Source organism: Marmota flaviventris, chromosome 2 (genome assembly GCF_047511675.1).
Source record: "Marmota flaviventris isolate mMarFla1 chromosome 2, mMarFla1.hap1, whole genome shotgun sequence".
NCBI classification, from domain to species: domain Eukaryota; kingdom Metazoa; phylum Chordata; class Mammalia; order Rodentia; family Sciuridae; genus Marmota; species Marmota flaviventris.
Window position 1 is genome coordinate 174,496,496 of NC_092499.1, and position 26,134 is coordinate 174,522,629.

The 26,134-nt window shown below is 43.5% G+C and overlaps 1 protein-coding gene across 2 annotated transcripts in view; it reads left to right on the forward strand.

Moving 5' to 3' along the window:
- Nucleotides 1-21,135, forward strand: part of Dnaaf9 (dynein axonemal assembly factor 9) — a 149,793-nt gene extending 128,658 nt beyond the window's left edge. For both annotated transcript variants that reach the window (XM_027953746.2, XM_071608793.1), the window contains exons 29-37: nt 2,291-2,328; nt 8,157-8,292; nt 9,265-9,351; nt 12,207-12,313; nt 12,687-12,761; nt 14,990-15,195; nt 16,070-16,135; nt 16,864-16,957; nt 17,672-21,135. In XM_027953746.2, the coding sequence (XP_027809547.2) occupies nt 2,291-2,328; nt 8,157-8,292; nt 9,265-9,351; nt 12,207-12,313; nt 12,687-12,761; nt 14,990-15,195; nt 16,070-16,135; nt 16,864-16,957; nt 17,672-17,784 (922 nt within the window). In that variant the 3' untranslated portion in view covers nt 17,785-21,135. The remainder of the gene's footprint in view (nt 1-2,290; nt 2,329-8,156; nt 8,293-9,264; nt 9,352-12,206; nt 12,314-12,686; nt 12,762-14,989; nt 15,196-16,069; nt 16,136-16,863; nt 16,958-17,671) is intronic.
- The last annotated feature ends 4,999 nt before the right edge of the window (nt 21,136-26,134 follow it).

The window sequence follows — 26,134 nt, forward strand, 5'->3', positions numbered from 1 at the left end:
CAGCATTTATTTTGTACTATTTGTCAGAAATTACATTGATGCTTTACCCCTACTAATCCTCAAAATCCCCTTTTAAGGAAGGTATCGTTACTATGGATTTATCATGAGGGAGCTATGCTCTGAAAAGTTAATTAATTTTCTAAATGTCACACTAGTGGTGTATACATAATTAATTAATATAGGATAGTTGCCATATTAATATGATTTTATAAGAATTTTAAAGAAGCAACAACATTTTCTAGTTGTATTAGGAGGAAAGCCAGCATATGAATTGGAAGGACATGGATGCCAAGGATGTCAGGGTATGAGAAATTACATTCCAGTTGTAGGAAATTGTATATACATGCAAGCCCATGTGTTCTAAATATTTTTATTTCCAGCTGCCTAAAGTCAGCAGTTTAATGGCCTCTTTCTCACCAGAAGTTGAAGTGTGAGTGTCTAACCTGTGATTGGGTACAATGCCTTGAAGAGGAGTTTGGCTCAAGTTTATTTAAGATGCCTCTGGTGTGTGAATTGTTGTGGGCTGCTGTGCAAAGGACCTATGAGAAGGTCCTTAAGTGAGTGTACTCAGAAGTCACAGGCTCTTGAGGGCACAGACTCTCTAAGAATGTTTCCACTGTGCACTCAGTGGACAATGAGTACAGTGAGTTCTCTTCTTGGGAGCCTCTGGTGTGGATGTCTTTTCCCTTATTGCAGGCTTCCTGATCTTTCTTATAGCACATGGAGGTTTCCCTTGGAATTATTCAGAAACTATGAGAGTTAGGTAAGAGAATGGGTCCACAACCCAAAGTAGTATTCATATAGCTCACTCCTCCACCATATTTGGTTCCAGCTGAAATCAAATAAAAGGATTAGGACTTGCTACCAGCAAGGAAAGAAAATCCCTGCCCTACCCCAACCCACTGATTTTTGAACAGCATTAGTACCTTCTAACTACTCCAACAACAGTTTGGAATAGTGCCTCCCAAGCATCCTACTTTATTGGGAAGAAAACATAAGAGCTCTGTGGAGCCAAAGGACCAGGCTGTCTTCCTGAGCCCCACCACTTCCCACCTGCATATGAGCCCTTAGGCAAGGTACTTCGCTACCCTAAACTCACTCTTCTCATCTGTTAAATAACCTAAAACACAGGATGTACGGGAGGTCGGACCATAGTTGGGACTCCATCAAAGTTAGCTACTCTCATGAGTATTAGCTTTCTACCCTAAGAGCTTTGTAATGTTTTGGGAATCTTAAAGCACCATGATAACATGAGTTTTTTTTCTGGAGCAACTTATAGCACTAGAGTTATTAAGTTCACTCACGCTTGGGATCCATCACCCCCAACTCCTACTTCACTTGTGACCCACTCAGTCCATTTCCTGCTTTCATTCACCTTTGAATTTTTTTATATTTATTTTTTAGTTATAGGTGGACAAATAACTTTATTTTATTTTTATGTGGTGCTGAGGATCGAACCCAGTGCCTTACACATTGTAGGCGAGTGCTTTACCTCTGAGCCACAACCCCAGACCTTTGGATTTATGAATAAGATTGGACTGGGAATGTAGATCAGTACTATAGCACTTAGTACCTTTTAACTACTCCAACAACAGTCTGAGGCCTTGAGTTGCATCCCTAGTGCCTCATGAAAAAAATGAAAGCCAGCTCTCATTCTCCATCTCCTATAGACTAAAGAGCTGGTAAGCCTCTCAATATCCCCTCTGCCTCATTCTATCACCAGTTAGCCACAGAGATTTCTATGAGGTAGGAAGTTTAGTGCAGAATTTTAAGTTTTGAATAACCATAGCTGTCCTTAATGTTCAATACTACCTATTGCTTGCCTCATCAGGTAGGTTAATTTGCATATCACTGGGCTGGTGGTGCATGCCTACCATCCCAGCTACTGGAAAAGCTGAGACAGGAGGATCTCAGATTCAAGGTCAAGTCTGAGCAATTTAGTGACATTCTGGGCTTGGTGGCACATGCTTATAATCCCAGGCTCAGGAGCTGAGGCAGGAGGCCAGCCTCAGCAATTTAGAGAGGACCTAAGCAACATAGCAAGACCCTGTCTCAAAATAAAATATAAAAAAGGTTGGGGAGGTAGCTCAATGGTTAAGCACCCTGCCCCACCCCCACCCCAAAAAAAAGGATTGGGGTTGTAGCTCAGTAGTAGAATACCCCTGAGATCAGTTCCTAATATAGTGCTGTGGAGACTTATATGTCAGTGATATTCACATTTTTGTGAGAAATAATCAAAGACATCCTTGAGATGCATGGTTTTAAAATCTCCCATCTTTTTTCTCCTTAGGTTTCTCTTCCCTAAGTGTCTTGACCAGTGTTCACAAGGTGAGCAATATGCTTTACTTCCTGCTTGCATGCCTTTTACATTCTATTCATCGAAACAGACTACTGCTACCATTCTGAAATCTAAAACAAACCAACTCGGCCCAGAGAAAACTTTGACATATTTCTTTTATCATATTTGGTAGACAGATTTCTTGTGTTAATGGCAATGAACTGCCATAGCAGCACCACTCCTGAACTCAGGTCTGCCCTGGCCTTTCAGCTAATATCAGTCGACTGAGGAGATATTCCTAGCCTCTGGATCAATAAGATCTTGACACACTGCTTCTGTTCCAAGAGTGCAGAGATTGACCCAGCAGAAACTGTCTTCCTTAATGTCCTCCTACACACATTGGAATTTTCCACACCTCCTTGAAAACATTTAGAAAAATCCACCCATCCTGCAGGTTTCATTCCATGTGTCATTGTCCTACTACCTAGCAACCCTGGAAGCTACACTTTTAGTCATATTATCTGTGATTGCCTGGAGATGCAGAATAAATTGTAAATTCCCTGCAGTGGTGTTGAAATGCTCTTTGTTGTTAGGAGATATGCCTGGGGGCTAGTCTCCCTGAGCCAGCCCAGCAAGCAGAAATCTGATGGAAGAAAACAACTCAGAGTCCCCAGCATGGTTGTGCCCTGCTGTTCCCATTGCCAGTACACAGGAAGCAGAGACAACAGCATACCAGAGCTGTTGTCTTGGGAAACAGCTAAATTGGGTGCTGCCCAGGGCAGGAGACTAGTCCCTGTGGGGGGAGGGATGTGCATGTTAGACTGCTAAACCAGGTAGCAGCTTTTAGAGACCCCTTTTACTTTCCATGCACTATGCCCCAGAGGCAGGCTAGGAATGGAGGTTGACTGGGACCATCTATAGTGTCTACCTCAGGCAGATTAAGGAGACTATATGGAGTTCAGGTCCTTAGGATCTGGTGACAGACTAGATATGGAGTATGAGTTGGAAAAAGAGGTGTCTAGGGTAACTCCTGGGTTTCCAGCTTAGGAGACTGGGGAGGTTGGTTGTACCTGTTCTTTAAATAGAAAACACAAGAGAGGAGACAGCCTAGGAAGGTGGGTGAAAAGAAGGGGATAGTAGCTAGAGGGCAGTGTTCTCAGAATTGTTATTTCTTGGGGTTGGGGTTGTTGCTCAGTGGTAGAACGCTCTCCTGGGATGTGTGAGGCAAGTGTTTGCCTGATCAATGGTACTGCCAAGACACTGGGTTAGATCCTCAGCACCACATTTAAAAAAAAAAAAAGGTACTGTGTCGATATACAACTAAAAAATAATATTAAAAAAAAGATTTGTTATTTCTGGTTGAGCATAGTGATATGGTAGCCTGTAATCCCAGCTACTCAGGAGGCTAAGGCAGGAGGAGGATGGTAAATTTGAGGCTAGCCTGGTCAATTTAGTGAGACTCCATCTTGAAATAAAATATTTTAAAAGGGATGGGGATGCAGCTCAGTGATCCAGCACTTTCCTACTTTGCATGAACCCCTGTATTCAATCCCCAGTACCACACACAAAAAAGAAAAATTGTTATTTCTGAATAATTTGCTCCTTCCTGTTTGCTGAAGAGAAGGGCCAAGGCCATGGGAAGATAACTAAACTTGATAGAAGTAGTCTCTAGGGGGTCCAAAGCTCAGATTGGAAGTAAAGGTTGACTTAGAAAACTAGTGTCTTCCAGGGAAGTTGAGGAAGTGTTTGCCTGATTAATGGTACTAGCCAGTAGTTGTGCCAAGACTTCCAAGGCCCTGTCTTATTCTTTTTAGTGTTGGTGCCATCTTCTCCTTGGCACTTTCTCCTACAGGCCCTCTCTACTTTTTTATATGAAGGACAACACATATGGTTAAGCTTCCTTGGCAGACAGCCTTAAAGAAATATTCTGTCTTCATTGTCCATGAACCTTGGGCAACCCTGGGCCTGTATCCAAAAAGGAAAGACCCTTTAATTCGAATCCTTCTAGGCTGAGTGAGGCTGAGTTCTCTCTGGCACTTGTAGGTATATTTCCTTAATGCTGCCTTCCAACACATTGTTCAAAGATGATATGTGAGCCAGGCATGGGGGTGCATGCCTGGAATCCCAGTGATTCAGGAGGCTGAGGCAGGAGGATCACAAGTTCAAGAACAGTGTCAGCAATTTAGTGAAACTCTAAGCAGCTTAGTCTCAAAAAAAAAAAAAAAGAAAGAAAGGGCCAGGGATGTAGTTCAGCGGTAGAACCCCCTGGGTTCAATTTCTAGTACCAAAAAAACTCCCAGCAATATATGTCAAATGCTGTGCTTACATAAAGCTAGAGATGTGGACAGATGACACCATATATATTGTTTTCTGAACAAGAGTCTCATCGAGTGGCAGTGCCTTGGTGAATACTTTCCCTTAGCATCTAGGTCCACAGGACCCTATGGTGTGTCCTGACTTTGTCTTGCCATGGGCAGGGGCAGTCTGGGGAGGGTGGAGATAAAAGGCAAAAATTTCTTTTCTCCTTGGCCATTTGATGGCTTGCTTGGAGAGGAAATCTACCATCAGTGGGCAACTGCTTCATGTCCCAAGGGAGCATATTGCCTCCTTTTGCTTCTGTTCATGAGTCAGGCTTGCTGATTCATTGCTTTTTAACAACAAAGGATTATTTTATGATGAGAAAAAAGGCTATGTTGTAGCCCCAGGATGACTTATCTTACACAAATCCAAGGACTAGGAAATAATCTCGATGCTTAAAACAGCAAACAAGGTTCATTATAATGCTGGCTTGCAAGCAAAGTGGAGATATTTTACTGCTGTGGCCTGCTTTTAGAAGCATATGTAGATAAAAGAAGTGAACTTCATTTTCTCCTGGACTGCTAGAGGTCTTTAGCCCAGTCTAGATGGTCAAGAAGGCTGCAAGGCTGTGTTTTTCTACTCTTAGGAATAGACCAGCCCAGGCTTCCTGATCACTCACAGCACAGATTGGTGAGAGCTTGGCATAATCTGAATGTCCACTCCTTGATTCAGAACAGAAGGAAGCTCCTGGCCCAGCCAAGGTGAAAACTCACTATGGCCTGTTTATGTTCCAGATAACTGCTGTACCTGCCTTGCAGATGGCATTTCCTCTTGGCAGGTGGCAGTTTACATAGCTGGCCTAAGGAATGCTGAGGATAATCCTCTAGCTTGTTTCCCTATAAAGCAAAGTCTTTTTTACATGCCCAGTTCCTGACCTAGAATCCCAACCCCACAAGATTTATCCATACATGTGCACAGATAGGACTTTGGACAGTATATTCCTGTCAGAGACCCAGATCCTAGTCTTTTCTTGGGCTGGCCAGAGTGGGCTTGTGCTCCTCGTGTATATTGTTCAGGTGGAAAATTTGCACTAGAGTTTTACTCTCCTATTTATTTTGCATAAGATGATACCAGAATCCCCAGGCCTTTATAGATCTTTACTCAACCTTTTCTGGATCCTCACTCTAAGACCCACGACAGTCTTCTTGTCTTTGACCCCTGCGAATCTTGCAGGCCACTTGTAGGATCCAGCTCCCATGGTTGCCATCCCCAGAAAATATTGAACCTTCCAGATTCCTGCTCATGTGCCATATTTTGGGGATGGCCTCCTGACCTTTGCTTTACTCAGTTTCCAAAGGCTCCAGTGACTTTCTGTGGCTACAGCAAGGCATGGGGTTGTGACACCAAGCTTTCCAGGCTGGCCTTGCTGTTCCTCTGCAGTCTCCAGAGTGACCTTCCTAAATGGAAATGGAAGCACAGGCACCACCAGTGTCACGATACGGAGGCTTCCATGGCACTGGCCAAGGAAGGTCCATCTTTTTCTTTTTCTTTTCCTTCATTTTTCTTTTTGGTACCACGGACTAAACCCAGGGGTACTTAGCCACTAAGCCACATCCCCCGCCTTTTAAAAAATTTTTTTAAAATTTTGAGACAGGGTCTCACTAAGTTGCTCAGGGCCTCATTAGGTTGCCGAAGCTGTCTTTGAACCTGCAGTCCTCCTGCCTCAACTTCCTGAGCCACTGGTATTATAGGCATGCACCACTGTGCCCAGCAGGAAGGTCCATCTTTTTTTTTTTTCTCAGTTGTCAATGGATCTTTATTTTATTTATATGTGGTGCTGAGAATCAAACCCAGTGCCTCACACATGCTAGGCAAGTGCGCTACCACTGAGCCATAGCCCCAGCCCGGGAAGGTCCATCTTATGTGAAACTTTCTGAACAGAAAGGACACATGAGGAACCTTTATAAAATGGAAAAAAAAAATGAGATGCTGAGGTATTCTCCATTTGAATTACCTTAGTCATGTGCTGCTAACACAACTAGGTTATATACAAAGCACTGAAGGATAGAATTTTAGTGTTGGAGAAGCTCTTAAGAAAACAGTGATCCTGAACTGGACATAGTTGTGCACACCTATAATCCCAATCACCAAGGGGGCTGAGGCAGGGGGATCATAAGTTTGAGACCAGCTTGGCCCACTTAAGCCATACTCTGTCTCAAAATGAAATATAAAAAGAGCTGGGAATGTGGCTCAGTGGTTAAGTGCCCCTGGGTTCAATTTCTGTACTACAAAAAAAAAAAGAAAGAAAGAAAGAAAATATTCATGAGACATAAATTTGAACATGGATTGGATGTTTTTATATTAAGGAATTTATTGTTAATCATTAATTTTTTTAAAGAGTCCTAAATTGGGTTTGGTTTGGAATATAGCTTAAAAGTACAACACTTGTCTACTTGTCCAGTGTGTATGAGGCCCTGGGTTCAACTCCTAACACACACACACACACACACACATGCATGCACACATACAAACACACACACACACACATCTTTTTATTATGGAGATATATACTGAAATATTTTGGGATGAAATATTTGGATATTTGCAGTTGGCTTCAAAATCATCCAGTGAGGGAGGTGGGAAAAAAATTGGGATATTGAATAGATGAAATGTGATTAGCCAAGTCTTGCTAATTATTATTTATTTATTTATTTTATGTGGTGCTGAGGATCAAATCCAGTGCTTGACATGTGCTAGGCAAGCACTCTACCACTGAGCAACAACCCCAGCCCCAGTCTTGCTAATTCTTTTTTTTTTTTTTTAACCCGGGACTTGTGCATGCGAGGCAGGCACTCTACCAACTGAGCTATATCTCCAGCCCCATCTTGCTAATTCTTGAAGCCAGACAATGCTTGTTGATTTTACTATTTTACTATATGTTTGAAATTTTTATAGTAAGAAATAAATAAAATTACTGAATAGCAAAAATTCAAATGATCTTACTGCAGAAATGCTGTATATTCTATGATTGTAACTATAAAAATAGGACTATATTTGGAAGAAGTATTATAATTATTTTGGGTTGGTGGGTTATGGTACCTTTCTGACTTAGAAATTCTCCATAGTCTTGGGAATTTTATGTCTGTATTTGTACAAAAAGGTTGTGAGGGATCTGATTGGGCCTACTTCACAACTTTTTCTTACCATATCACTATGAACATCTGTCTTGGAATTATGTGGCTCCTTGGCTGTGCAATTTTTGATAATATATTGGTTAGTACATCTATATGGTTAGTGGTAAGTAAATGTATGAATGTAAATGGTACCAATTTGTGATCAGATTAACTACAGGGAATATGGAAAGGCTCCTTAATCAAAAACTGTAGGTAACAGCCAGAAAGCTGAATTAAGATTGGAAAGGTTAGGAAATGAAGTAGCTACAGATCTGGAGTCGGGGGAAGAAATGGCTAGATATATCTGTGTGTTTATACCAGGAAGCTACCGAAAGGGATGATCAGGGGAAGGAACACACATTTGTGTGAGTTCTGAAAGCTGAACTCTTCTTGGTTTTGTTTCACAGGCCTGGTGAATAATGTGGTGTTCACCAGTCACACCACGGAACAGAGGCACCCCCTCCTTGTTCAGTTACAGAGTCTCATCAGGGCTGCCAATCCTACCACAGCCTTCATTCTTGCAGAAAATGGCATTGTCACCAGGTAAACTTTCACAGACTCCACTCTGCAGGACCAGCCCCTTTCTCAGATTTCTGCTTTATTGGAGTCCTGATCCCACAAGGCCTTTCCATTGTATCTAAGACCTGAGCATTTATAAGTTTTTGAAGTGTTTTTGACGTTCTGTAAAAGTCACCAAAAAGACCTTATGTCAGTTTCCTACACTATTTTGAGGCATTTTGTTTGGTTTTGGTATCAGGGATCAGCACAGGGACACCCAACCACTGAGCCACTTCCCCAGTCCTTTTTTATATTTTATTTTGAGACAAGGTCTCGCCAAATTACTTAGGGCCTTGCTAAATTGTGGCATTTTGTTTTAAGGCATTCGTATTCCATACATTAAAGAATGGAAGTCAAGACTGTCTCAGTGTTACTTGTGTTAAGATATGAGTGAAGCTGGAAATATAACTTAAGAGCACTTGCCTATCATGCACAATGTAGGTTCAGTCCCACATACTAGGGGGAAAAAAAAGATATGAGAGAAATGGCATAGAAAACAGAGAAATTATCTCTTCATGTTAGTTTTGGGTGCAAATAATAACACGTGCTAGGCAAGCACTCTACTACTGAGCCACAACCCCAGGCCATCCTATTTTATCATATATATGAATCTCTTGGGAATCTTGTTAAAATTAATTTCTAATTCAGTGGATCTGGAGTAGGACCTGAGATTTCACATTTCTAATAAGCTCCCATGTGATACCACTGCTGATCATATATAATATTACATTCCTTGGGTGTGATAAAAGCATGGTAGTCCTGTAAGAGAATACCCTTGTTCTTAGGAAATGCACACTGAATGTCATGATGCTTACAAGTGATTTTCACATGGTTTGACAGAAAAAAATTACATGCATGCGTGCTTATGTATATGTGGGGGTGTGGGGAAGAAGCAAATTATGCAGGTTAAGATTGACAATTCTAATTGACTTGGGTCTTTTCTAAATGTTTTCAAAGGAATGAAGACATTGAGCTGATTCTCTCAGAAAATAGTTTTTCAAGTCCTCAGATGCTGCGATCCCGATATTTAATGTACCCTGGCTGGCAAGTATCATTACGAAGTAGCTAAAATTTCTTTGGAAGCCTAACAATCTGTTTATTTACAGAAAAAAAAAAGAGAGAAAAAAATGAATATATCAGATATGCTGTACACAAGTGATACATGTTTGTTGGAATGGTGTGCCATGTCCCAGATACTGTTCTTGCTGAGAGCCCAATATTTCATGTCTTGAGATCTAAACTGGAAGCCTTCCTAGATATTGAGATTTAAGGCACCTATCTTGCAGGCATCAAGCACAACAGGATTCTGTATTTCCTCTGGCCACTAGAAAGGGTGAGGTGACTGGCATGGAACATTACAACTTCCCAGGTGAGAGAATCTCTCCTGAGAGTAAGTCAGTCAGTCCTCTACTTCCCAGCTGAGAGGTAGGTTCCCTACTGATGAGGCCAGGGCTTGTTTTCTGCAAACTACATGTCAGCCTGAAAACCTCTGCAGAGGGGAAAGGAGGGAAGAGAGTGTACAAAGTCCACCATAATTGTAGTAATACCAGCATAACGTGAGAACTCACCGTGAGTGCTAGGCCTTGTTCTAAGACTGCACTTTCCAATGTGGCCACCACTAGCTATGTGACTATTTTATGTAATACAAATATAAATGAATAAAAATCGAAATTGATAATTCAATCTCTTAGTCACACAGCCACATTTCAAGTGTGCCAAAGCTGCCTATGGTTAGCAGCTACCATATGGGACATTGTAGATCCAGAACACTTCCATTATTCCAGAAAGTTCTGTTGGGCAGTGCTGCTCTGAAAACATTGCCTGTGTTGTGTCATTTAACCTTTACACCAAACCCACAAAATGGATTCCATTATTTTCCACATTTTATAGGTATAGACAACAAGGAACAAAATGACTTGTTTAAAAGTTATAGTTAGTAAATAAAAGAGTTGGATTGCAAACCCAGGTTGTCTGGCTTCCAAGCCTTTTCTCTTAACCCTTGTGCTATACCTGTTCCTATACAGAATGGACAGTTCATTTATGCTCTGTTGAAAGTTTGGGGAAGACAATGTTAGAGCTTTGTCTGGCTTATCTTTGTTATCTTTACTCACTTTTCCCAGGCCCTCAATTGTTTGTACTAAAACTGATTGTACTGTGCTATAAAGAAAAAAAAGTGTGTGGGGGGTGCAGCTCAGCCTGGTGGCACATACCAGTGATCCCAGTGACTCAGGAGGCTGAAGTAAGAGGATTGTAAGTTTGAGGCCAGCCTCAGCAATTTAGCAAAATGCTGAACAGCTTAGTGAGATTGTCACAAAATAAAAAGGGCTAGTAGTAGAGAATCCCTGGGTTCAATCCCCAGTACTACAAAATAATAATAATAATAGGCCAGGCATGGTGGTGCACAGGAGGATCACAAGTTCAAAGCCAGCCTCATCAACTTAGCGAGGCCCTGAACAACTCAGCAAGATCCTATCTGTAAATATAATATTAAAAAAATGGGCTGGGGATGTGACTCAGTGGCTAAGGGCCCCTGGGTTCAATTCCTGATAACAAATAATAATTATTTTTTTAAATAAGGTAACTCATATGGTAACTATACAAATAAAGGTAATATAGTTATCTAAATATGATACGATACGATAGGTGAGGAGAAAGTATTTGCATTACATGTAGCAAAGGTATAATACAATATTTGGGAAACTTGGTTAGATGTTTAGAAAAGGACCAGGAGGGGTAGCACACACCTATAATCCCAGCAACTCCAGAGGCTGGGGCTGGAGAATCACAAGTTCAAGGCTAGCCTTACCAATTTAGCAAAGCTGTAGGGCATTTAATGAGAACCTTCTTAAAATAAAAAAATAAGAAGGGTTGGGGATGTAGCTCATTGGTAGAGTGCCCCTCGGTTCAATCCAGTCCCAAAAAACAAAACAAAACAAAAAAGACCCCAGGTCATATAGATGAGAACAATTCACTTAAGAGCAAGTGTAAATAGCAATCATGGAAACAGAATTCAGTGCAATAACATTCAGAAATGTTAAATGGTATATAGTATATAACAACACTTAGAGACCCAAGTACTTGTACTCATTATTTTGATTGACACTATATTCAATCAAAAATACTTATAATATTCATCTCCTGAGAAATTGTTGTGAAACTAGTATACTTGCCTGCTGCTGGGGGTGGTATAAATTTTTACTCATGCAATGGTTACACCCTTTGCTGGAGTGAATCCAGTCATGGGGATTCATTTCAAGGAAATAATTCAAAAGAAGGACTAACAATTCCTCAACTGTGGAAGCAAGTAATGAGTACATAAGGCCTCATTATACTACCATAGTTCTACCTTTTTTTGTGTTTGACATTTTCCATATTAGAAAGTTGGGCTTTTTAATACTGTGGATATGACCACATATTTGTAAAAAAAGCTACATACCAGCCCTTTTTAGTTTTTATTTTGAGAGCGGATCTCTCTAAATTACCTGGAGTATCCTCAAATTTTTAATCCTCTGGTCCCAGCCTCCCCAGTAGCTGGGATTATAGGTGTGGGATACCATACCCAGATGACCATGCTCTTAATGAATCTGTGACAGGCATTGTGTCTGCTGAACTGAGAAAATACAGCCTGTCATTTCCTTTTAGAGAAAATATTAATCCACATGTACAGTCTGTTAAGCTGCCCACAAGGAGATGGTAGGGCATGGTTAGAGCCCTGCAGGGGCTGGGGGAGGATTTAAACAATTAAACATTTAAACAATTGTTTTATATGTAGAATGGCATACAAGTAAAGGAGAATTAAATATTATAGGATAAATGATATACAGTTTATCCCAAAGTAGTATATAACAACACTCAGAGACCCAAGTACTTGTACTTAAATTTTTTTTAAACATTTAAAGGTATGAAGGTAAATTCAATTCTGGATCAGTCTTCCCACTGATGGTTCAGATCTGCGTATGGTTTGGCCGTCCCTTGGAGAAAACTCGCTTTGTGGCCAAGTGTAAAGGTGAGCCTTGGCTGGGACATCTCCCAGACCCCGTGAAAAGGGTACCCCAGACTGTCCTGCTCCCTGGCACCATTTCAGTATCCTATGTGCTGTCTTCTCACATTTGTGACCAAAAGCAGCAGAGGGATTTGAGGACCCAGGAATCCCCTATTTCTGATCTTGTGATGCCATAAAATTTGATCTCCACTCCACTGGAAAAGTTTTCCCATTCTTGGAAATAGTGGCAGAGGCCCAAGGAACAAGAGGGTGGGAATAGAAGCTATGAATCCTAGACCTGGAATAGGGTCCTCCCCAGTTCCTAACCCTCCCAGATGTGCCACCCTGGACTTAGCCTCTGCACCCAGGTGGTGACCCTGTCCTCTTCCTCCACCAGCAATTCAGTCCTCCATCAAGCCAAGTCCCTTCTCTGGAAACATCTACCACATCCTGGGCAAAGTGAAGTTTTCAGGTAACTGGGGGGTTAAATTTGGGAACCCTACATCATGAAGTGCTTACAGCTTGTGACAAGAGTTCATAGCCTCTGCTGGTACATTGTAGACCACTGATGCCTCTCCAAATCTCTAGCACCCTCTTCTGGGCCTCCTACCATCAGAGTGCTTTTCCCCAAGGACCCACTTTCCTTAAATTCTCTTGCACCACAGTGGAGTTTCACCCTCATCATCTGGGATCACCCCTGGATGACCTGCTCAGTCCTCTCCTCACAGTTCCTTAATTTCCTTGTTGTAAAGACTCACACCCCACCATGGCTTCCTCCTAGACATGTTACCAGGAGCTGCCCAAAGTTGATCTCTCTGGCTCCCAATCTGTGTATGACCAAAGTCTTTGAGCCTTCTAACTTGCCTTCTCCTTCCTTCTGTTGGCAGGCCCATTCTTCAGCCTTAGACCCCTGCCCTTGTGACCTCAAAATCAAACCTGGACTGGGGGCCAGATAAGGCCTCAAAACTAGGAGTTGGGCCTGGCACGGTGGTGCACGCCTAGAATCCCAGCGGCTCTGGAGGCTAAGCCAGGAGGATCGCGAGTTCAAAGCCAGCCTTAGTAAAAGCAAGTCGCTAAGCAACTCATTGAGACCCTGTCTCTAAATAAAATATAAGATAGGGCTGGGGATGTGGCTTAGTGGTCAAGTGCCCCTGAGTTCAATCCCCAGTACCAAAAAAAAAAAAAAAAAAAACCTAGTAGGAGCTGGCCAACTCAATGTTGAGGAAGGGGAGAATATACCAGGTTAAAGGCACAGTATTTGCTGTAGCCCAGAGGCAAAAAAAAGGAGCATTTCAGGAACCAAAAGGGGTTTACTGGGGTTTACTGTGGTTGGAGCCTGAGAGAAGGGAGTTGGGGAGGGTTTCTGCTAAGGTGCCTGTAGCTGTTATGACAGAAAAAAGTCCAAACTCAAGCCAGGCATGATAACGCATGCCTGCATTTCCAGGTTCTTGGGAGGCTGAGGCAGGAGAAATGATTGCAAGTTTGAGGCCAGCCTCAGCAACTTAGTGAAACCCCGTCTCAAAAAAAATAAAACGTGTTGAAGATTTAGCTCAGTGTTAGAGCACTTGCGTAGCATATGCAAGGCTATGGGTTCAATCTTCAGTACCACAAAAAAAGAAAAGAAAAGAAAAAGAAAAACCCCAGCCCCCAACTCAACTAGCATTTGTTGGCTGTTTTGCAAGAAGTCAAGAGGCTGACTAGCAGAACAAAGCCTCTGAGGCCAGGTAATGTGTGTCTGTGTGTTCATCCATTCTTGTAAGTACTGCACTAATCAGTTGTGCCCCCAGAGCTCCTCTTTCTTCCATTTAAAAAATCTTATTTATTTATTTCATATGTAGATGGATAGTCTGCCTTTATTTTATTTATTTATTTTTTAATATTTATTTTTTAGTTGTAGTTGGACACAGTACCTTTATTTGATTTATTTTTATGTGGTGCTGAGGATTGAACCTGGTGCTTCACATGCGCTAGGCAAGTGCTCTATCACTGAGCTTATAGTCCCATCCCCACTTTCTTCTTTTCTTAACATGTCAACTTGTCCTAAGGTTCCTGGCCCTCATGGTTGCCAGGTAGTGCTGCAGGCCTAGGTGTCAGCCAGATACTGTATCCAGCAAATAGAGGCTGGCTCTTCCTGTGGGTATCCCTCTACCCACACAGCAGTACAGGGGATCAACCCAGGGTCTCACATATACTCCATAAGCATTTTAATATTAAGCTATACCCCCAGGGTTTTTTTTTTAATTTTTTTATTGAGATGGGATCTCATTAAGTTGCTGAGACTGGCCTTGAATTTGTGATCTTTCTGCCTCAACCTCCTGAGTAGCTGGGATTACAGGCAAGCCCTACCATGCCCAGCTCCTGTGGGTATCTTTGTCAATGCAGACATCTCTCCTCTTACTGTCCTTCAAGGGCTTCAGGTGAAGAGTCAGTCTTCTCTTCTTCTTATCTAAAAACCTTTTTTCCTCTTATATTATCCTTCCTGATTAATAGTGTCCATCTAATCACCCAAATCAACCATGCCTGAACTTTCTTTTGCTTCTTCCTCTCTTACTGCATCTTTTCTAACTTAACAGCAGTCACATCAGTTCTCCCTTCTGTACTTTCTTAGGAATCTGTTCCAACCATCTGCATTGTTAGTCTTAGTATAGCCTTATCCTTTCAGAGTAGTGTCTCAGGGACAAACCTATATTCTCCTTGCAGACTCTGAAAGGACCATGGAGGTCTGCCACAACACTCTGGCCAACTCCCTGAGCATCGTGCCAGTTTTGGATGGACCCACACCACCTTCTGACTCAAGAAGTACACCTCAAGACAGCAATGGACAACAAGAGTGCTACCTGGTGTTCATTGGCTGCTCCCTGAAGGAAGATAGTCTCAAGGACTGGCTACGGCAGTCAGCTAAGCAGGTGACTACCAAAAGCCCTGACAGACCTGTCACAAATGTGCCCAGCACACACTCCAGGTTGCTAATGGCCCTGACAAGCCCCTCATCTACCTCCTCACTGGTCCAAACCCCATGGGCTCAGCCAGCACTTTTTAAAAATATATCTATTCATTTTTTAATTGTAGTTGGACACAATACTTTTATTTTACTTATTTTTATGTGGTGCTGAGGATCAAACCCAGGGACTCGAACGTGCTAGGTGAGCACTCTACTGTTGAGCCACAACCCCAGCCCTCAGCCAGCACTTCTAAAGACACTTTGAGAGTAGGAGGAAGTCCCTTGGGACAAACTCTAGGCAGACATCATATGTCATCTATTTTGAATCCAGGTTCTCTGCAGGCTTTGAATGCTAAACCTCTCAGCACAGCCTCAGAGGTTTGGCTAATCCTAGAACTCTAGGAATAGAGTTGGCTGAGGCTTGGGTCTTCTGTTGATGGTCAGTTGGGACCAGTCTTTATATTGAGGCTTAGCCCACCTAGGTAAACTCATTTAAATGGTGCTTGACTGTGGGACTTGAACTGTGCCTTTGTCAGCACTTCTGTCATTGGTGGGGCTTAGGGATGAGAACCTGAAAAGAGGCAGGACCAGGCAGGCCCATTTGCTAAACTACTGGACTACCTGCTGTTTTTTTTGCCCACTGCCTTGCAGGGATCTGGTGGGAAAGTAGGTCTCCTTTGGGGTTAGGTAGGCAGGATATCGTGCACAGGCTGGAACAGCTCATATGCTTTTCCCTCTGCTGAGAACTTCATTATGTAACTGACCCCCCAGAGCACTGAGACCTCACCATGCTCCATCAGCTTGGTTATAGTTTGTCCCCTCCCTACATTTCTGCACAGAAGCCTCAGAGAAAAGCTCTGAAGACCAGGGGAATGCTGACTCAGCAGGAGATCAGGAACATCCATGTGAGTGTCCTGTGTTGACCTCCCCTTATGGGCCCAAGGTGGTCCTCCTGGGTTTGCATAGCTTTTGTCTTCTGGGAGGGGCTATTTGTAGGGCATGCTGGAAGTGTTGCCTCTCTCAGGCCATAGAACAAAGAAATCCAGCCTTGCATCCTTAGAGAGGGTAGTGGGCAACCTCTGGCATGACCTTGGCTTAAGATCAAGGAGATCCAGTTCTTGTGGGAGTAGTAGGTCATGGAAGACCTGGATTTGTCACCTTCTTCAAACATCTACTTCTATTCAAGTTGAACCTCAGAGAAACCAACTAGGGCCCAGAAAAAAACTTTCTAGATCCAGAGCTGCTTGTGGGATGGTAATGGATTCCCTTGATGAGCCTTCCCCTGCAAAACCCCAAGCTGACCTCTGGCCTCTGTCCCAGGCCCTGTGGCTACTGGGGCCTTTTCTCCCAGGGATTTAGTGGGAAAATGTCAAAAGAAAGTGAGTCTAGGCCCTAGGATGGGCTGTGTTACCAGTCTCAGTAATGAACTGGTAGATCAGGAGAGTATTCTCCTGATCCTCATCTATGAGCAGGGGACCGGTATCAATCATGGCCTGAAGGTTGCTGGGGGAATAAATTCCCTGCTCACCTAACATGGCAGAATAGACTATTTTACTGGGATAATGGCCTGTTTGTTTTTAATGAATGATAGAAAGTGGTCAGATAATTCTAACAGGATTCTTTTTTCCAACAGGTAAAGCGCCACCTGGACCCACTACCTGCAGGCTATTTTTACAATGGCACTCAGTTTGTTAACTTCTTTGGTGACAAGACCGATTTTCACCCACGTATCCTTAGGAGCAGCTCCGTTTCTGAGTAGAAACTGAGGCAGTCTGGGAGGTGCAAGCCTGTCTGTAAAGCAGGTGTCTGCTAGGGCCAGCACAGCCAAGCCCCTGGAGCAATCAGGGTCCTGCAGTATCAGGGACTGGGGAAACAGGAGCAAACTAAAGAGTTACACTTTGCATTTTGACCTTTTAAAGCTGTCAAAATTGGATTTGTCAGATGGATGCTCTGGCATGAGTCTGTAGTATCAGCTACTTAGGAGACTGAGGGGTGGGAGGATCACCTGAGACCAGGCTGGGCACTATATAGAGACCCTGTCTCAAAAAGGAACAACAATAATAATAACAAAAGTTTAATTTGTCCTTTATTGAGTGATTTTTCAAGTTACCCTGTGGGGTATAGTTTGAATGGAGCTGTAGTGACACCCTGAGTTTTGTAGTCACCACAGTCATGATTTATAAGTTGGAAATAGCCTGATAATAATAGTTAATCTCTGAAAGATAAGCAGAGTAAACTGTGAGACTGGGGATCCACTGTGTGCTAATGAAGCTGCATTCTGGGACCTCATAAAGGCCCTGTGCCAATACCTGTCACAATTTTTGTAGGTGCGATACTGCCTGTCAGTTACCTCAGTGTCCCCTTCCTCACCTGCTTCCTTGGGGCCAGGAAGGTTTCCATATCCTCTAGGCTCAGGGCTCTCTTCCTTAACTAGTTACCAGTCATGGATCAGTTCATGAATGACTATGTAGAAGAAGCAAACCGGGAAATTGAGAGGTACAACCGGGAGCTGGAGCAGCAGGAGTACCATGACCTCTTTGAGCAGAAGTCCTAGAGGAAGCTGGGTCCATATACCCACCAGAGATGGACAAATGGGGTGTCTAACCCCAGCTCTCCCAGGCACCCTCCTGGAGGGGCTGTCTTTGTCCTCCTTGACTTTTGCGTGCTGCTGGAGTACATGTTATCATTTTTCTCTCTACAGCGCTGAAAGGCATCACCTGCACCACTGATTGGGGGGTGGGGGTGGGGATCCTCAAGGATGAGCAGACAGGACTGCCCATTGTGTGCAGCTGTCAGTCCAGGCCCTCTGGGTCTCTGGTAACAGTAGATTTTTTGAGCTGCTGAGGTACCATGTAAAGGGAGAAGCATTTGCATTGCACGAAGGAACTGCCAGGACTTAGAAGGAACCCTGGCTGCCCCACCATGGCAGTGCCTGGGTAATAAGACCACTCCAGGCCTCAGGCCTCAGATACTACCCCAGGACCCTCATCCCCAGTGGGGCTTGCTGCTTCTGCTTAGGTCCTTTCATTAAAGGAGCTGGCCCTATTGGCCCTAGGCCTGGTCTGTGGGGGAGCAGCACAAGCCCTGCCCAAGCCCAACCCATATAGCCAGCTAAGATCCACAGCATGTTCGAAAATGAGGGGATTTCCCTTGTGGATTAAACTGAGAAAAAGGCATGTTTTCTAGAAGTGTGTGGCTCTTCAGTTGATATCAGCAGTCCCCTTGTGATTCATTCTGAGCTCTCTTGTGGTATCACTTTGTGTCCCAAATTCAGGGACAAGACCAAACCTATGGCCCAAGGCCTATTGACACTGGTTTCCTATCAAGGGGAGCATCCTGCAAGTAGTTAGTCTTAGGCCCAGGGAAGGTCTGCTTTTCAGCCACAAACTTCAGAAAACTCATGCCCTCACCCCCCAACCATTGTTTCTTTTTTTTAAACTCTTTTTTTGTTTTTGTTTTTTTTTTTTAATATTTATTTTTTAGTATTCGGCAGACACAACATCTTTGTTTGTATGTGGTGCTGAGGATCGAACCCGGGCCACACGCATGCCAGGCGAGCGCGCTACCGCTTGAGCCATATCTCCAGCCCCTCCAACCATTGTTTCTTAACCCTGAGTTTTCTTGGCTCCAATGGATCAGAAATGTCAAAGAATTCTAATATGCAAGTTAAAATTCCTTCCAGTGGCTTTGTTTTCAGATGGACCATAAAGCAAAGGGGAATTAAATTGTGTTCCATATCTGACCTTCATAGTTAGTGTGGGGGACAGGAGATCACAGGCACTGATATTTAGGTGATATCTATTAGGATTTCAGCACCTCAGCTGCCTAGGTTGTAAATGTTTTCTGAATTTCATGTTCTTTTGCATGCCTTAGAAAGAAGCACATAGGTAAAACCAGCATAGTTTCCTGTAATGTAGAGGGGGTTTTGGGAAAGACCCTTGTTGCAGAGGATGGAGCCAGGATGGAGCACATGGAGTCTGTGTGCAGAGTCACACAGCAGCCTGCAATGCAAGTAACAAAGCAGTTATCAAGGGCTCGTCAGTAAAATATACGTGTATTAGAGAAAAACAATTTATGCTTGAAATCAAATGAATAAAATTACAAATACCATTGAATGAGAAATCTTGCATTAAGAAAGGCTCCTGAAATTCAGATCCATGTGCTTCAGTCCTACCTCCAAAAGCCACTGGTGACAAGGGCTTCTCTGTGGAGCCCAAGTCTGGGAGCCCTGACTTCTGGCTGGCCAGAGTTCAGGGCCACAAAGGGCCTGCCTCTGCTTCAAAATCAATAACATAGATCTTAAGTGCAATTGATTAATAAGCAATGAGTTACTGTGGCTTCCTTTAGCTCTACCGAGCTCTTTTTAAAAACTCAAACTTGAGCAGCCTTAGAAAAGGGAAGGGGGTGGGGGGGACACAGGCCATTTCATTTCCTCCAGGGGGTTGCTGTGAAGTTTTCAGTGGAAGCTCTAGATGTAGGAGCATGAGCCATTTCCTGGCTGCCCTGGCCTGGCAGTCTGGCTGCTGCACAAGAGTTTTTAAAGGGGGGTCGGAACCCACCCATGAAAGTGGGCCTCCCACCACGTGGGGCTGCACTACATGGTGATCTTGATTTCTGACCATTGTCCATAGAAATGCTCTCTCGCCAACTTGCCCCACTGTCCCCATTCCTCTCTTTGTAGAGGAAAAACTGTGATTACCTCAACATGAATACGAAACTGTGATTGAAAAAAGGCAAAATGTTAAGAAGTATCAAAGCCAAAATGACAAAACTGGCTGAGGCCTCTACAGACACTCCCCAGCCTGCTCGGGAGTGCGAAAGGGCACCGTGGTGAAAGGGCATTCCTGGGCACACTTGCTGTGCTCCTGGTGAAGGGCACAGTAGCTGCACACTGTGAGCTCTTTGAGGACTGGGGCTGGGAGCATGCAAGCCTCTCTCGTTCTGACTGTAGAGTTTAATATCCACTTTATCCTGTGGGTCAGGGAGCAGGGTCGTAGGCTGTTTCCAGAGAAAAGGCCATGACACTGTGTTTTGATCTTAGAAGTGGATACCAGGGACCCAGCAAAGACAGGGGGTTCATTTCCCAGGGACAGGCAGAAGTCCTCCAGGGGCTTACATGCTTTTTGCCAACTTTCCTGTTAGCAGCTTCAGTTTTATATCACCAGAGTGAGTGGAATAATGGTGAAATCACTGAAGTTATGGTTTATTTTCCTTTTTTTTCGGGGGGGGGGGGTGTCTTCCATTTCTCTTTCTCCCTAATTGAAAGGAGGAGGCAGAAATTGGAGAAGATGGATCACCCTAGGAGGGGGCAACAGGCAAGAAGTTTAGTTTGCCCTGCTGATCCCTGAGGCTCTCGGATCTGAAGCCTGGACACTGGCCCTTCAGGTGTGATACAAAGTTCCCTCCTAAATTCTATTAGGATTTTGGAGAATTTTTGCACAGTAATAAGCTCTGGGTTGCTCTTTGGGCTTCTCAAAAGGGAAAAGTTCAACTCAAAAGATTGTAAACTATGAAGTATTCCAGCCATGTTGCTGACTAGTTGGATAGATGTACCTCAAAAAGTAGGTGAGAAATGGCTTTCTCAGTGTTCACTAATGACATAAGAGCTCACTTATGTGCCAAAATTCACTTTTATACTAGTTTTTCAGTGCTTTAATATTTGTAACTTAAATTTTAAAACTCATATTTACAAACACTACTGTAACTTCAGTGAAACTGAATTGTGTGATTGAAGCTTTTTGCTTATTATAATATTTATTACACTACTTAATTCAGTAAATATATAAAAAGTAGTCTTCAATTTATTTTTATATTATTTTACATGTTTTTACCTGCAGTTGTGTATGTGAATTTACCTTGGTAATTAAGATGTAATGCTAAAGACCAATAAACTATCATTGAACAAGCAAGGCTTCCCATTATTGCCTAGCATGTAGACTATCTCGAGGTGTCCCTGGGATAATATGGAGAAGGGACACCTCTAGGGCCTGGGGACCTTCCATCAGCCTGGCTGGGACTCCCCTTTGCTGGGGCTGGGGCTCACTTTTCTCTCTCCAGTCCTTAGATACTCATGGAGGACAGAATTCATACAAAGAAACCACCCTGGTTCGCAGGGTGGGCATTTGGAGAACCCCAAAAGCTGGATAGGGGCTCAGGAAAACCTACTGAGCCCAGAGAAAGCTTTCCCACCTCTGCCTGCTAATGCCTCACCTTCCATTTTTTAGTGGTTATTTTTTTGGTTTTTCCTTTCTTTTGGGGGGTGCTGGGGATGGAACCCAGGGCCTCACATATGCTAGACAAGAGCTGTATCACTGAGCTGCACCCCCAACCCCTTGCCCTGTCTTTGCCCCAGCTCTGGGTAGAGCCCCAGCTCTGGCAGGGCTGTGTGGACTCATTTCTGCTCAGTAAAAGCTCTGTGAGGTGGCCCCTTGGTCCCACTTTATAAAATGTGGTGGCTAAGGCACAAATGGGTCCAGTAACTAGCACAGGTGGCAGAGCCTCTGTTCTTGCCCATGTTGAGTCATAGAGCCCTTGCAGTGCTTAGATCTGAAGCAGAGCCTTGGAATCTCAAGTTCTCAGAAGTTGGCTGGAGCCCTCAGAGCATTAGCAGAAGAAATACAAATGCAGGAACTGTTTGAGGGCATCCCAGGTTCCTCTCACCAGGCATCCACCGCAGGTGGTTCAGACCTCCCTCGATTTACCCCCCACCCCCACAGGATCCAATGCCTGTGGGGGAAAGGGCTGATCTGGGAGGACACCCACCCCAGGCAGCCTAGTCCATAAAGAGCCTGTTTCCTGTCACACACATGCCGGCCCAGGGCAAGGGGAAGTGCCCCATGGACAGATTTGGTTGCTGGCCCAAAGAGGAAGGTGCAGCCTCCACGGGTGTCTTCCTGAAACAGTTGGGATGATGGTAGAAGTTCTCTGAGATCAGTTAGACATGTACAAGTCAAATGCAATACTGCACGGAGGGGTCTGATAGAGAAGCACCATCACCCTCCCCAAATCCCTTTCCCCTGGAGCCTCCTGCCTCCCATTCTACAGAATGCAGGCTTGAGCTCCTGTGCTTTCACTTCCGCCAAACCTCCAGGGCCTGGAAATTAACCTCCAAGAATTGCCAGGGAATTGTGGGGGAGATGCTAAATGTCCAAGGGCTTCCTGGCCTGGGTAATCTTTGAGAGTCAGGGAAACTTTTGAGTGTCAGAAAAGGGATAGTGAAGGGGGGGCCCTTCAGTGGGGACAGAGGACAACTGAAACTTGAGGGCTGTTTGACAGTAGAATGGAGACCCAGAAGCAGGAATCCTGGTGGTACAGACTTGTGTGATTTAGAGCAGAATTTCATGTAGAGCAGTTGATAATTGACAGGGCTCTCTGAAGAGCACAGAGAAATAGTGATATACTAATTTCTATCCCGCACTCTAGGGGACAATCAAGCCCAGACAAAACATAACCATACACCCTACTTCTAGTCCATGACAAAAAGGAACAACTTGATTACCACTAACAGAGACCAAAATAAAACCAGCTTCAAGTTCATCTGGACCTGAGTGCTCAGATGGTATTAGGGTCCTCACTTCATCCTTGGTGGCCTCACTCTCCCCTATCAATAGCATCTTCTATGTCACCAATAGCCTTAACACCCCCAAAGGCAAGACCCCTCCTCCAGAGGCATCCACAAAGTCTGGGGTCCTATTCCCAACCCTGATCCCTCACAATGCACAGGAAAAATGGAATAGTCTAGTTAGGCATGATGGTGTACACCTGTAATTTCAGCAACTCTGGAGGCTGAGGCAGGAGGACTACAAGTTTGAGGCCAGCTCAGCAACTAGCAAGACTGTCTCCAAATAAAAAGGGCTAAGGTAATTGAATCCCTTGGATTCAATTCCCCAGTATCAAAAATAAATAAATAAAATATAAAATGGAAAATTTTGTGGGGGGGATACTGGAAATGAAACTCAGGGGCACTCCACTGCTGAGCTATACCCCAGTTCTTTTTCTTTCTTTGTTTATTCTGTGGTACTGGAGAGTGATCATCAAGCTTCATCCTCAGCCCTTTTAAAAATTTTCTTGCCTGGCATGGTGGTACATGCTTGTAATCCCAGTGATCAGGGAAGCTGAGGCAGGAGGATTGCCAGCCTCAGCAATTTTGTGAGACCCTGTCTCAAAAAGTGCTGGGGATATGGCTCAATGGTAAAGTGCCCTTGGTTCAATCCCCAGGACCAAAAAAAAGTAACCCCCTCAAAAAAAAAAAAATTGAGGCTGGGGTTGTGGCTCAGAGGTAGAGCGCTCGCCTAGCATGCATGAGGCACTGGGTTTGATCCTCAGCACTGTTAGGCTCGAATTTGGGACCCCCAAAAGACCGCCAGAGACCAAGATTGATGTAAGCAGCAAAGAGGTGTTTATTGCAAGCTAGCTCAGATGCTGAGGCCCTGAGCCCAGGGTTTGCAACAGTTTTATACACTCTGGGGAAGGCAAGGACTTCACATACATCATAGCATCTCTTAGCAAATCATCACACACTTCGGGAAAATCATAAAACAACTCTAAAACATGATTAGCACATTCACTGGCGGGAACAAGTTGGGTAAGGGTGATTGGTCAGTACAAGAGGGGGATTCATTTGACCTGATTGGTTTAAGCCTCAAGGGGAGTATGAGCTGAACTACATGGTTTCCCAACATGTTATCAAGCACCATAAACTACTGGGAGGGTCATCTGGCATCCCAGGTATTTTCCCTGTCTCAGGCTGATTGATGGTTGCTAGGGGGTTGCTATGGGTCCTCACCTAGCCTGACTGAGTCAGGGATACCTGGCACAGCAGATCTCTCCTGTTATTTGTAGATAAACAACTCAGCAGGGTGGGTATGTGCCTAGGAGTGTTCTGTGGGTCTTTCCAAGCACCACATAAATATAAAATAAAGACATTGTATTCACCTATAACTAAAAAATAAATATTTTTTTAATATATTTTTTTAGTTTTCAATGGACCTTTATTTATTTATTGATACCTGGTGCTGAGATTCGAACCCAGTGCCTCACACATGCTAGGCAAGCACTCTGCCACTGAGCCACCACTCCAGCCCAAATAAATATATTTTTAAAAAATTAAATTTTGAGGCAGGATCTCACTAAGTTGCCTAGGCTGGTCTCAAACTTTGGATCCTCCTACTTCAGCCTCCTGCGTAGCTGAGATTACAAGCATGGGCCACCATGCCTAATATGAGCTTTCTTTTACTTAATAAAAAGATTTTCAAGCCTGGGCATGTTGGTGCACACCTATAATCCCAGCAGCTGGGGATTACAGGAAAGAGGAAACTTGAGTTCAAAGCCAGCCTCAGGGCTGGGGTTGTGGCTCAGTAGTAGAGCGCTTGCCTAGCACGTGTGAAGCACTGGGTTCCATTTTCAGCACCACATAAAAAATAAAGTTTAAAAAAAGCCAGGCTGGGGATGTGGCTCAAGCGATAACAAGCTCGTCTGGCATGCGCAGGTCGCTGGGTTCAATCCTCAGTACCACATAAAAATAAAATAAAGATGTTATATCCACTGAAAACTGAAAAATAAATATTAAAAAATTCTCTCTCTCTTTAAAAAAAAATAAAAAAGCCAGCCTCAGCAAAAGTGAGGAGCTAAGCAACTCAGTGAGACCCTGTTTCTAAATAAAATACAAAATAGGGCTGGGGATGTGGCTCAGTGATCTAGTGCCCTGAGTTCAATCCCTGGTACCCACTAAGGGAAAAAAAAAAAAAAAAAAAAAAAGATTTTCTTCCTGAAGCAGGAAGATCAGAATGATTATGTGGCCAACCTTGGAAACTTAGATAGAGCCTTTCTCAAAATAAAAAATAAAAGGGCTGCACATGTTGTTTAGTGGTAGTAACCAGGTACCCTCCTGGTTTCAATTCCCAGTACCATAATAACTAAATAAATCAGTAGAAAAGAAGAAAAGTCATGTAGACTAATGCAGGGGATGGGCTACTGCTCAGCGATGAAGGTGGTAAGAAGAGGACCAACCAGGGAGCCATTTTGAAGGAACAAGTGCCAAGACAAAGTGACTAAGTAGACAAGAACCAAGGAGATGACCCGGAGGTAAAAGTGGAAAAAGCCCAAGTGGAAAAAAACTCAGTAATTTGAAACAATTCCAAAAACTTTTTGTTTCATTCTCTAAAAATTTGAAGAAAAATAAATTTGTTTATCCACAAATTATTCCTTTTTTTCCTCAGGCCTCTGCACTGCAAAACTGGTCAGCTAAAATTTTCATGAGAGTAAATTTTATGTCAAGAATTACTAATCAAATACAGTATGAATATATTTCTACTTTATTCTACAATGACTACTGCTTTTCCTGCACCAATAAAGAAGTTTAATTTTTTCCTCTCTCCTGGTTTAACATTTTTTGAATTTTTATTTTATCTTAATATTTTTTAATAGTTGTAAATGGACAGCATGCCTTTATTTTGTCTATTTTTATAGGTGCTAAAGATCAAACCCAGTGTCTTACACATGCCAGGAAACCACTCTGCCACTGGGCCCCAGCCCCTCCTGGTTTCACATTCTTAAGAAACATCTTTACTCTGAAATTTCATGCCTGGATGAATGTACAAATAATAGAGAAATAAGGACAACAGGAAAAGGAAAGATGGCTTGATAAGAAAGATTATTTCAGTTAGAGACTAATATTTATGGAATTTTCTAGCTAAAAAGACTCCATTTCCTCCTCTTTGTTTTGTAAATGAAATAATCCCAGACCCAAAGAAGCAGGAGGTCTTACCTTGAGAGGGTTGCCCCAAGCAACAGCCCCTTGCAGCTCTGTGCACCCTGGAGCTGGCATTGGTGAGAAGGGGAATCTGGGTGGGGACCTCAGGCAGCTCCAGCCTCCGTTGGTAAATTGGAGGCTCCTGGGCAAGCCG